The 13,403-nt window shown below is 41.1% G+C and overlaps 1 protein-coding gene across 5 annotated transcripts in view; it reads left to right on the top strand.

The window, feature by feature from the left end:
* Positions 1 to 13,403, top strand: part of fmnl2a (formin-like 2a) — a 136,844-nt gene that overhangs the window by 99,629 nt on the left and 23,812 nt on the right. For 4 of the 5 annotated variants that reach the window (XM_060929975.1, XM_060929976.1, XM_060929978.1 and 1 more), the window contains exons 6-10: positions 326 to 478; positions 8,043 to 8,151; positions 8,330 to 8,406; positions 8,761 to 8,854; positions 10,733 to 10,807. In XM_060929975.1, the coding sequence (XP_060785958.1) occupies positions 326 to 478; positions 8,043 to 8,151; positions 8,330 to 8,406; positions 8,761 to 8,854; positions 10,733 to 10,807 (508 nt within the window). Of the gene's footprint in view, positions 1 to 325; positions 479 to 4,859; positions 4,941 to 8,042; positions 8,152 to 8,329; positions 8,407 to 8,760; positions 8,855 to 10,732; positions 10,808 to 13,403 lie in introns of those variants that run through there. The other variant, XM_060929979.1, reaches the window with a different exon arrangement.

The raw sequence follows: 13,403 nt of genomic DNA, 5'->3' as shown, positions 1-13,403 counted from the left end.
GAGTGTGAATGGTTGTCTGTGTCTATGTGTCAGCCCTGTGATGACCTGGCGACTTGTCCAGGGTGTACCCCGCCTCTCGCCCGTAGTCAGCTGGGATAGGCTCCAGCTTGCCTGCGACCCTGTAGAACAGGATAAAGCGGCTAGAGATGATGAGATGAGATGAGGACACCATTTGAGATTTGACTTAAATATGAACTGGAGGGGCGTAAATATAAAAAAAAAAACCACACTGTGGAGTTGAATTAACGATGAGAGATTGTACATGGACCTCAGCTAGTGTAGGAGATATACGTGCATTCTGAATTCTGTATGTTGATGTGTGTAGATTTGATGGTGACAGCTTTGAGAATGGCACAGACAACGCGATGGACAAGTCTAAATCTTGGAGTCGTTCTATCGAAGATCTCCACGGAGGGAGCAACCTGCCCTCTCCGATTCCAGGAAGCATCAGCAGAGCTGGGAGACACTCTACATTAAGGTAACATCTTATGTTAAAGTGTACCTGTAATGAATTTTAATTACTAGCTATTTCAAAAGATCACGTATGATACCAGTGGTTCCGTCATGTAATGTTCGCCATAAGCTCTTGTCAATTACATGCGAGTTTTAAGTCACTGCTCCGACAGTCAGGCATGGCCAGCGACATGTTGCCTCCTTCACGGGCTGTTCCAGCACCGGGAGTGACGCACAGTCATTGGTTTGTCTGATTGTCTGGGCTGCAGTGAACTGGTCACCGACCCCGTGTCGCAAACACCAGTCTAAGATAACACATTATCAACCGATCTGCTCATAAGAAATGGAAGAAATATTTACACTTACTCGAGCTGATCTTTGGCTCGGTCGAGTCGAAGTTAAAAAAAAAAAAAGGCACCATTCATCATTAGTGTCGCAGTTCTCAAGATTGAACCGAATTACTGTCCTGAATCATAAAATGAATCATCCGAAGCGCATAAAATCCGTGTGCCATCTCACAACAAGTTTTACCTCCAAGTAGCCCAACTATATCCCTATATTCCCTAATCTTTAATGGGATGTCAGACAGATTTTATCCTGTTTACGGTGGGCGTTCCCACCGCGAAAGAGAAACTAATCGAAACTGAAAGCGTGAAAGTGATTATCATGCCGTTACCATCCCTGTGTCTGAAATCACTCACTCACTACTCCCTACACCCTGTGAGTGCACTGTATAGGGTGTAATAATCCTCACTATCGTTTCAGACAGCACTACAAAATGCTGTCGTGACTATATAGTGTCCTATATCGTGAGTAGGGAGCGATTTCGGACACAGGGCACGTGAATAGTCTTTTATGAATGTGGAAGTGCGTGCTCCGGTGTGACCGAGTAAGATGACAAGTTTTATGTTTCATCTAATTTAGGTAATTTAGGAACTATAATATTATTTGTCAGTGGGCACATAGGAAAGTGCAAAGTATAAAGTTTCTGTCAATATGTTTATCATGCTTGTATGATAAAAAACTCGCGAAGATATTTATCTCAATTCATGACCTACTCGTTCTAAACCTGCCGAGCTTCACCGGCGAAGCTCTCGACCCCAAAGTACAACCAAATCTACTTGCACATAATGCCATGAAATAATAGATATGTGCCATAAAGATCTATTACAAGTATTAGATCTATATTTATTCAGCGTGTTCTGAAGTTACTTAACTGGGAATCTCGACCCACAGAACACTGCTTGTTTACTCGCACCTGATAACCCGGAATCAACGACTGTACGCCACTTCCGGCCGGCAATGGCTGCTCCCCGTGGTTCTGCCCCCGCGGGTAATTCATGGAATAAAATTGTCCCCAAAAGTGCTTTTATGGTGTTTTTTTGACTGAATGTACGCGTCTTTTGTCTATAAGTAATACATAAAGCACGATTAATGATGTAAGCATGACCAGTACTGGTACACTTTAAATATAATGAATACATGTGCTTAGGTGATCATTTGCCTGCATGTACAACAGCAATTAAATCATGCTGGCTGCGGTTACTTACAATGCTGTGTATCAGAGTTTAGTGAGTGCGCATAGATTTCATGACCTGACAGTCGTTCCTACTGCAATTCAAATCACAAATTTATATTAAAGGAGATACGGAGAACCTTTATTTTTAAATACATTTCTGAGTGGATAGTATCTCCATCCTTGACTCTTGTATGCTGCATAAATGGGAATAAAAAAAAAAATTGGGGAGAGTTAAAATCGGCCACAAAGTTGGCATTCGAGCTGCCCCGGTGAGCCAGCCAGCCCTGAGTGCGTGATGTCACAGCAGGAACCGGTTTTAAGGCTGAGGCCTTTTACAGCTATAAACCAAAGTCATATAAATAAAAATTTATGGTGAAAGTAAGAAATACCATTACTGACTTGCTCAACTAAGACTGATTTGACTTCATTGATTGTGGGTTGAATCTCATTAAAACAGGATAGGTGTTGTAACTGGGCGGCACGGTGGTGTAGTGGTTAGCGCTGTCGCCTCACAGCAAGAAGGTTCTGGGTTCGAGCCCTGGGGCCGGCGAGGGCCTTTCTGTGTGGAGTTTGCATGTACTCCCCGTGTCCGCGTGGGTTTCCTCTGGGTGCTCCGGTTTCCCCCACAGTCCAAAGACATGCAGGTTAGGTTAACTGGTGACTCTAAATTGACCGTAGGTGTGAATGTGAGTGTGAATGGTTGTCTGTGTCTATGTGTCAGCCCTGTGATGACCTGGCGACTTGTCCAGGGTGTACCCCGCCTTTCTCCCGTAGTCAGCTGGGATAGGCTCCAGCTTGCCTGCGACCCTGTAGAACAGGATAAAGCGGCTACAGATAATGAGATGAGATGAGGTGTTGTAACTTGCAGCATGCATGTACATGCATGCATTTTCACTGATAAAACGTAAAAGGCTAATTAAATAATCAGACGAACTGAGAATCACATTCTGAAGCAAATTAAATAATCTTAAACACACAGTACAAGTTACATGTATTAATCTAAATGCAAGTAAATAACGTGGTGTTTTTGTTGTTTTGTATCCAAACGAGAGTCGGAGCTTACCCGTCTGTGTTCTCCCTTCTTGAAAGCTGATCTTGTGGCCGATTGTTTTGAAACAATCTGACTTTCAGTTGTTCGTTCAGTTCTCCGTTCATTTGCTTCTTCCACATAAGGGCGAGATTTTGCTGCTGTGGCAAGCATATCCAGCAGAGAAATCAGACGGCTGCTCCACTCATTCTCCATTTTCTCCATATTAAGTACTCCGCCATTACTGCTCGGCTCAGGCAATTACTAAAACCCGGGACGAGACGTCACCGGTTTTAGCAGCAACCACGGGGAGGTCACTGGCCGAGCGATAATATGTCTCGTCCATCCTGGGTTTTAACAGCAACCCTCGGCTCACACTCCGGGAGAACTGGTGCAACTGAACTTGCTTTCCTTTTTCTTGTAGTTTTATTTTCCTTTAATTGTTGGTACTGCACCCTCTTTCAATACAGGCTTATAGCCAACGCTCCTCAACAGATCAGAGGTCTCATATGAGTCTTCAGTAAAATGTGCAGAGCAGAGGAGAGACCACTTCGTAGGCGCCCAATGTGCCCGTGAACTTCTCACAAAATGCGTCCAAACCTTTGCAGTTTGAACATTCTTGGGCCACGAATGCAACATAAATCCACCTTCTGTCATGTTGCTGCACCCACCAGCAACACATCTACATGGCATGGCAATAAATTAGCTCAAAATGGAGGATCAGTTGCAGTCAGCTCTGTGTTTTAGTATAGCGGAAATGGCGATGAGACTGATAGACTTCCTGCTGTGACATCACAGATGTCAAGGTCATTCACTTAGACCGCTACCTATATGAATCACTTTAATCGTAAAAAATACTACATTAGATTTATTGTTAACGCTTAAAACTAGGTTTCAGGCATCTATAAATAAAAAGTGAGGCCATGGTTCTGCATATACACTTTAAAGTGCTCATTCTAATACTTTTATCATTTCTTTGGGATTAACTAATGCACAGATAATAAACAAATTAATTAAAATACCTTGTCATTATTTAACAACATATCTTTTGGACAGAAGATATTCTAAATACAGTACAGTTTCTGATTTCTGTATAAAATAAGCTGAGTCTTTTTTTTTTAATTAACTTCGAGAGAGAGAGAGAGAGGAAAAAAGAGAAGCTGATGAGGGAACCACTGTTTATAGCTGCTACAACAGGAACAAACTTGTTTCGTGGTTGTTTCACAACAGAAGCCTAACCATAAAAGGTTAAAGGTATCAGATGATGCTCAATAAAAATAGGTAAAAATTGTAATTGTTGGCAAATTGGTGTCATATAAAAGGAACAAAACGCTTAGAGAGCTGCGTCTATGAGAAAAATAATCAGCTTCTGTAAATGCAGAATACAGCATGTCAGCAATCAGTTCCTCAGATGTGGCCTTTGGCAGGAACAGCTAAATCCTCAAAATCCTCAACTTGGTGAAAGTGCTGCCATTATATCTTTTTAAAAAAAGCTACAACAAAATGCGTTTTATCTGCTTCTCCTTGTTGTATGCTTTCCTGCTCCTTCATTTGACAGGCAGCTGAGATGCTTCTACCGTTCATCTAACCCTTTTCAGAGTTTGTTTTGACTCTCAGAAGCAGTTTTGCTGAAGCATAAACCAGGCACAATGCATAATAGTGATTTTGATCTGTATGCCCTGTAGTGTGCCACAAAGAGAGAACGTAAGATGAATTTCTCACCGTCGTAGCACAAACGTGTCAAAACTTGTCAACACAGCATGAGTTATAAACTCAGACTATGAATAACAGCCTCACAAAAATTACAGAGAGCATTATCAGACTTCCATTCCAATGAATAATTCACAATTACACAACACGCCGTTCTCTCCGGACGTATACACCTATGGGTGTGTACCTTCTGGTCTTGAACAAAGGAGCAAACCTACTTCATCCTCACAAGTACGTGTTTAAAATAATCCTGAGGATGATATAGTGTCAGCAGATGATTGGGATGAAGGGAGAAGTGGCAGAAGGGAGAAGTGAAGAAGCGTAGTTAGTCTTGGCTCAGACTTGCACGTAACTTTCCAGTGTTGTCATTTAGAAACCCTAAACAAAAAACATGTTGAGTTTGGTTCACTCCTTTTGGATGGTTGATTCCAGATTATACAGATTAGACTTTGAGCCAAGTTTGTTAACACAGTGCTAAATCCTGCTCTTTCCATTTAATACAAAGAAGTTCTCGGCAATTTCATACAAATAAACCCCACCAACTCAGGCAGTGTTGCATACGAGCTCAGTTTCTGTCAGAAAATAGACATTAGAAACCGAAAGGCTTTGAACCTTTCATGTCCAGTATGCAGATGTATGTCAGGTTTTTTAAGCTAACTTTAATTTGGCTAATGCAAGTGATAAATAATAAATAGCTAATAATATTTCAATGCAAACTGGGTTTTCTGTAATAGAAAACCTTCTCATGTCTGGCAGGATTTGGGATTTTTTTCAGACTCGCATATTCATGTGCATTCATACCCACATGTACATGTGTAATGTATTATTCTTTTATTATTCATGTCCAGGGATACATACGTACTAAATAAAGTAAAAATAATTAAGGGAAACACAGTTAATGAAGACAATGGCATGATGATGTTTTGCATTTATATGTAAGAATAGGAGGAACACTCCACTCAGGCTCACGTGTCTGTGCGAGTCTGTCTCACTCTTAGTATCTCAAAGCTTTAAGGAAGATGTTTTGGAAACATTTCTCTGTCTGTTCCAGAAAGGCATCAGTGTGTGTGTGCATGCGTGTGTGTGTGTGTGTGTGTGTGCGTGTGTGCGTCAGTGGCGGTTCTAGGATTTTTCTGAAACAGGGGCCACTATGGGGCCATATGTAACCTTCAGGGGCCAACAGTGTCGCCAAACGGCATCTCTTCCAAACGGCATCTCACTGTACTTGTATACTGACAATAAAGAACATCTACTTCTACGCTACTACACTCAAAAAAAAACAAACATTGGATTTACTTAACCGAGTTATGGCAACCGGTCCCATGAAAATGTGTTAATTTAGATGTATTGAATACAGTTATGTTGAGTTTTTCAACACATAACTGTATTCAATACATCTAAATTAACACAGTTTCGTTGGACCGGTTGCCATAATTCGGTTAAGTAAATCCAATGTTTTTTTTTTTTTTGAGTGTATCCAAGCACACAAATGAATAATTCAGTACCCTTTTTCAAACTTAAATAAAACATTATGAATCAGTAACATTTGTAATAATTCTTTTTTTATTCATTCTGTGTGCATAAAGGGCACATAAAACATAATCAACAACATATAGAATAGGAGCACATAGGATAACAGAGGAGCAACAGCTTTTAACTGTAGGTGCAACAACATCTCATTCTCTCTCTCTCTCTCTCTCTCTCTCTCTCTCTCTCTCACACACACACACACACACACACACACACTTCAGAAAAGAAGAATTCTCCGATTGCCATGCTTTGAGCTAAAACGCCTGACAAATTCATCCAAATCCTTTCATCATTTGAACCTGCACCATCCGATAGAGCTAATACAGAAATGTCACAAAATAAATAACCCGTATTTCTATTCAAAATGCCATGACAACTACCAATTTAGTTATTTTAATAAATAAAATGCAATTAATACATTACACCCATACAACATGGCATCATTACCTAGAGGGTTACTATTACAGCTAAAGTTGAACTACATACAAGTCTAGAACTAAAGTAGACCCTTAAACTGTGCATTTCTCCTCTATGCAATCTCAATTAATACCATTTCCAGAAATACCGGTACAATACATTGTATTATTTGTAGTCATCTGGTTTTGCCTACTACATCATGTTTTCTCTGACCTGGTGAAGAGAGGCTTGGGCTAGCAGACTGCTACTGCAGTTGTTGACCGTCCTGTGGCGCTGGTGCCTGCGTACTTGTGCTGCCCTCGTTTAAACCCTCACTTTCAGTTTTTCTTTTGATAAGAAACTGCTGAATTCCCTGCGTCTTTCTTTTCATGCTCTCTCTGTCTCTATATCTGCCAAACACGATAGTTAAGATTAACACAAAATCTTGAGCTTTGAATAAACAGGTCAAAGCTATTGCTATCTTACCAAACAAATTACAACTTAACATCGCTAACAAGCGCACTGCCACCAACAGTTTGGGGGTGGAACTGCACCAGTGATTATTGAATTCGATGGTTGTTCTTCTCGCCAGTTGATTGACAGAACAGGGGCACTTCAGGGGCCAATCAAATTAGAGGCGGGGCCACGGCCCCTGTGGCCCCGCACCTAGAACCGCCCCTGGTGTGCGTGTTCATGCATGTGTGTATGTGTGTGTGTGTGCGTGCGAGTGTGTATGTGTGTGCCCACGCACGAGTGTGTGTGCCCGCGCACGAGTGTGTGTGTATGCTGACAAGACAAAAAATAACCTGGTGTGTGTGTGTGTGAGTGAATGAGTGAGTGAGTGAGTGTGTGTGTTTGGTGATGACAAAAAAATAACCTGGTTTTTTTTGTGTGTGTGTGTTCACGCACATGTGTTTTTCCTATTTTTTTGTTTAACTTTTGTTTGTGCATAAAAGTCTTGGGCTCATTCTGCCTTTACAAAGCACCACAGACCTCTGCCATGCATGTCAATGATGCTGCTATTGTGCACAGCGCAAGTGATATGTGTGTGAAGCTGCTCGCGTTAAGACAATACCCTCTACACGGCAGAGGCACCACTGTTTGTAGGCTACTGTGTTTAATGTCCTCGCCGTAATTTAAGTTATGGCCAGTGGGTTGGCAGTCTCCAGAGCATAATAAACATATTTTACTTTAGATTCCACTGCTGTCGCCATGACAACATTTGTCGCTCTGCTAACATTCAGTGCTTTAATGTTAGATTGCAATATTGCTCTGGTTTTCTCTGAGCCTGTTTCTTCTTGACATTTTAACGGTTTTGTCCTGAAATGCATTTTTTTTTTTCTAATAGCATCTGATTGTTAGTAGGGAAGCGATTTATTTTTCCTCCCCTCTTAACTGTCTTCTCAGATGTAATACATTGCCCAGCAGAAGAACATTGAAGAATTCGAGATTGCTGTGTAAGAAAGATGATGTTCACGTCTGCATTATGTGCCTGCGAGCCATTATGAACTATCAGGTGAACACCACACACAGAGGAAGATGTATAACATGCTGAGAAATGCTTTGTTTTCTCTCGTCTGTACTTTGACAGGCCATTTTTCAATTTTTCAGTTTGGGTGTTTAATCAAATTTTAGGCATCTTTCTGTGCTCATTAATGCATCGCCCACTTTTTTTGTTTTTGTTTTGTTGCTAGTATGGCTTCAACATGGTTATGTCCCACCCTCATGCTGTGAATGAAATTGCACTAAGTCTGAACAACAAGAACCCCAGGTAAAGAATTGTAAACGGTGTGTGTGTGTCTGTGTGTGTGCTGGAGGGAGAAAGGGAGAAAGTGTTTTTAGAGAGGGAGACTGAAAAAATGCCTGCTTTGTAATGGAGTTTTCCCAGCATGTGCCACGCTCTCATTCAGGCAAGTTGTGAGTCCTCTGGCAGGGTCATAAATATCGGCAGCTGCAACAGGACAGTCTCCTAATCTATGTGGGTGTGGGTGTGCCCAGTTTTGCATGTGCATAGCCTCCTAACTTATTTTGTGTCCGTGCACTTCACTTTGATACCACAATAGTAATCATGCCAATTTTAAAGCCCTGTACTGATATCCTCCCTGTGTGTGTGTGTGTTTTGCAGGACGAAAGCGCTAGTACTGGAGCTGCTGGCTGCTGTGTGTCTAGTCAGAGGGGGGCATGAGATTATTCTCGCTGCTTTTGATAACTTTAAAGAGGTACAGAGCTGCACTGTTCCCATACTACCATTTGGTTTTAACATTGCATTGTAGAACGACCTGTCATCCTGTGCAATATTTCTATTTAGAAATTTTCTTTCGCTTCATTTCATTTCACTTCATATGTTCCATATGTCACATATTTCGTCGTTTCATCTCTTGGCATTTCCTGGCTCCACCCCAGCCTTTGCTTTGCCTCTTTTACTTTAAAAGCAACTCATGATGCATACATAGTTTGTATGAGAGGGTGGAGTCAGATGTAGGGAAAGAGATCACTCGTCTGTCATTGCAATTGCAAATGTAAATAATACATCGTATTCCCAGTGCTATAGAGCAATAAGGCGCGAGTAATAACGGCTAACATGCATACATGCAAATCACATCTGTTAGACAATAGTCCAGATTTGAAGCAGGAATATGGATGGACTCTGCATGGTTTAAGGTATTTACTGCAGTAATGAAGTTTATTTAATTTCAGAAAGTGTGCTAGGAAAGGCCCATACACACACACACACACACACACACACACACACAAACATATATATATATTTATGTTATTTACCAGCTGGGAGGTCCGTATCATGAAATACCGTGACCGAGGTCTTGAAAGTACTGAGCGAGGCCCTCTGGGCCGAGGTCAGTATTCAAGGCTGAGGTCACGGTATTTCACCATACGGACCGACCTTAAGCTGGTAAATAATATATTTATTTTTTCTTTACCAAATTCTAACAGAAAACGAGAGCGCCCGAAAGGGAAAACCGAGCCGAGCCACCATTTTGAATCCTCATTCACGGCTGTAATGCAAATTGCTTCCTCCTCGGTATACAAGTGCACTTCCATGGCAGGAAAAAAACTACATTTTGCCACCTATGTAGTCCCCTATTTATACAAAATTGAGTCATTCAGGATTCAGCCATGTTTTTGCTCGGCGTTAGCAACAGTTACAGGTTTTTAGCTTTCTCCTGAAATGTTTTCTTTTATTTCTTCTTCCTCAGGGTAGTAAAACTCGCTTTCGCTGTGAACACTGTCGTTATCGCTATCCATGATGTAAAATTAATGCTATTTTGAATCCTCATTCACGGCTGTAATGCAAATTGCTTCCTCCTCGGTATACAAGTGCACTTCCATCGCAGAAAAAAAACTACATTTTGCCGCCTATGTAGTCCCCTATTTATACAAAATTGAGTCATTCAGGATTCAGCCATGTTTTTGGTCAGCGTTAGCAAGTTAGAGGTTTTTAGCTTTCTCCTGAAATGTTTTCTTTTCTTTCTTCTTCCTCAGGGTAGTAAAACTCGCTTTCGCTGTGAAGACTGTCGTTATCACTATCCATGCTGTAAAATTAATGCTATTCTCCTGAGAAATGCAAAAATAAATGTTGACAAAATTTGCCATGATGTAAAATTAAATGCTATTATGCTGAGAAATGCTGGCAAAAATTTATAAGATTTTTGATAAAAATCTTATAAATAAATCTTATAAAAAAGATAAATGTTGACAAAAAATGCTACTATGTTTGTTGTTGTGAACGAGCGAGTCGCCAGAGGTCCGTAACCGGGGTCCGTAACTGGGGTCCGTACCGTAGGATCCGGACCCGCTCGCCAGCCAATCAGAGCGCAGGATGTGATGGAAACTGCACCGCGAAAAAAATAAAAATGATTTATCGGATAGTTATCTTTCATACGGCTCTTTGTTTTCTGTCACTCAGATTGTTTTCTTCCTTCTGGTCCCTTGTATCTGTGTAATCACAGTAATCTTATCCAAGGTCACTGGGTAATTTTTAATATTTGTACTGTCTTCTTGTTTACTACTGCACAGTATTTGGGTTTTTGTCTTATGTATTAACTAAAGAAAATGGAAATGTATGCTTTCTTTAAAAGGTTTGTTCAGAAAATCAACGGTTTGAGAAGCTGATGGAGCACTTCAAGAACGAGGACAATAACATTGACTTCATGGTACTTATCCAAACCCATGTCAGGCAACTACCACTGGTTGATTTTAAACCCTTAATTGCCATTCAGTTTGTAAATTCAGTTTGTAATAGTAGTTTATTACTGCATAGTAAATACACTTCATATATATGTACACTATATGTTTCCAAATATACATTGATTTCCCATGTGTTAATTTAATTTGATCATGCTGATATGACTGTTTCCAACATACAGCAACTCCTTCATTGGTAATAGGCATAGGTGTAGAGTTGGTTATGGACGTGTCCCTACCAATATCAAACGACGGCTGATATGTCCCTACCAATATTTCTGATTGAAGAAAAAAAATCATGCTCCGTGCGTGGTACACAAATGGTTACTGTAGGTTTCCACTGGGCGAAACACCATGCAAAATTCGCTCATGAATATTTGCTCTGGGGGCGTGGTCATTAAAACAGCAAGCAAATTTGGCTACCATGTCAATTAGCAAGTGCGGTTGCAATGCAGTGACCGGCTGCTAGCTAGCAAACTGTCCTTGAGGAATGTAACGTTAGATTAGCTCGTAAAATTAATCGGTTAACAACAGTTCGTATTCAGTGTGTAAAAACAATAACGACAACATACGAATATGACTGTTTTCTAAGTTTGTGTGGCATGTAAATAACAATCTGACTTGATACTGACAACTGGTGTTCATTAAGGTCACAAAGACATCATTAAATCATATCAAACTGTGCTAATGTTGGCTAATATTGCACCGAGTCTTGCTTGTGAAGTGCCTGCAAACTTTAGCAGCCTTCTAACCCTTAATTTGAAGTGCTTCAGTTAAAGGGCTGATGACACGAACATGACTCTATGCAATTTCTTAAATAAACTATACAACATTGCAAACATGTTAGATTTCTGTTATAATTACGTGAAAAGAAGCTGTTGTTACGCGAATATCCAACTTTTAATTGCACAGCGCAAGAAAACTGGGTCCGTGGCTCGCGGCCATGTTGTGACGTCAGCGGGAGAACACGCTGCGGTTCACTGGCTGTCCTACTCTGGTTCTACTCAATGGAAATGGCGCATGAAAACGCCGGTGAACTCTCTAGTGCTAGCTCTTCCTCTTCTGGGAGTCTAGAATTGTGTTGATCTCTTCCGAATAGAATCTATGATAGCCTACCCTCTTTACCCTTTGCCTCTCGTTGCTAGGCGGCAGTTACATGAAAGCCGCAAGCTTTCACAAGCAAATACATGACTGATATCACGCCGACTTTATGATTACATTTATGATTATCATGTAGAATCTATAGCTCTACGTACCTTTATCTTATGTCGTTTCACAACACATGTTCTGACAGGAGGACTGTCTTTGGATCCGGCATAGCTACTAGTAGACCCCTCCGGAATACTGTCAGTGTTGCCAGATTGGGAGGAATCCCGCCCAGTTGGGCGGTTTCAAGTGCATTTTGGTGGGTTTGGAACATATTTTGGGCTGGAAAACTTCAGCAGTATCTGGCAACAGATACTGCTGACATTTTCCAGCCCAAAATATGTTCCAAACCCACCAAAATGCACTTGAAACCGCTCAACTGGGCGGGAAACCTCCCAATCTGGCAACACTGTGTAGGCACTGCTGATGGTAGTAATACACGTTTGTGCTGAACACCCAAGAGATTCTTTTAAGCTGGGAAGGGTGTCAAAACAATCCAAATCGAAGTGTTCAGAGCACAGGACGGATGTTGGTGAGGGCTCCCACTTGTCACGAGTGCGCCTGACTTGCTTCACCCACTTCGCATGCAGCTCGGGATCTCTGGGAAACTTGAATAAACTTACCCCATCCTTGTGGGTTTTGGAGTAAAAGCCGGCAACACAACGCGAAGGCATAATAACTAATATAATGTATAATAATAATACTAATAATGACAAACTGAACACCTGTCGCATCAACAACAAACTGGTAAGTTAGGAGGAAGGTTCTTTCGCTGACGTCATATAGCTCCTCCTCCTCTTTCGTCTCCTGGGTGCTGCAGCCCTGTCAAATTTGCCCAAATAGCCGCGTTTTTTATCATAACTTGTAAAATAGGCGCCTTCGTGAATTAATATATGGATCATCGGGAATTACTTTTTATGTTATAAAACATCGCCAAAGATGTCAAAAACGTGTCATCAGCACTTTAAGACCTGCAGAGCCCTGACCAAGTTTGTGTAACATGACACATGTAAACAACAACCCGATGGTGTTAATCATCACATGCAAGATTTGCAATTAATCAAATGAATTGCATATTATTATTGTTGTTGTTCATGAATTACTACAGTTCTGAACTTCAAATTTTAAAAATCTGGACATTGGAGAGGTGATGGATACTCTTTTGGTGGAACACAACGGAGCAAAATATTGTGACCCTCTAATGTTGACCTGAAGTTGGCGCCACTGGGGGTTGGCATTGGGTTTATGTCCCCACCAATGTTGATACCAAGCCTACACCCTTGGGCATATTTAATAACATGACTCTAGTGGGCACATGTTTTACCCTACATATACCTGATAAAAGGAAAATAGATTTAGTAGTTTTAATAGTTTTGCGCAGGGCTTTTCAAAGTGTAGGGCGCGCCTCCCCTAGGGGGC

Source organism: Neoarius graeffei, chromosome 9 (genome assembly GCF_027579695.1).
Source record: "Neoarius graeffei isolate fNeoGra1 chromosome 9, fNeoGra1.pri, whole genome shotgun sequence".
NCBI lineage: Eukaryota > Metazoa > Chordata > Actinopteri > Siluriformes > Ariidae > Neoarius > Neoarius graeffei.
Note: the sequence above shows the minus strand (reverse complement) of the source record. Positions and strands in the feature narration are given on the sequence as shown.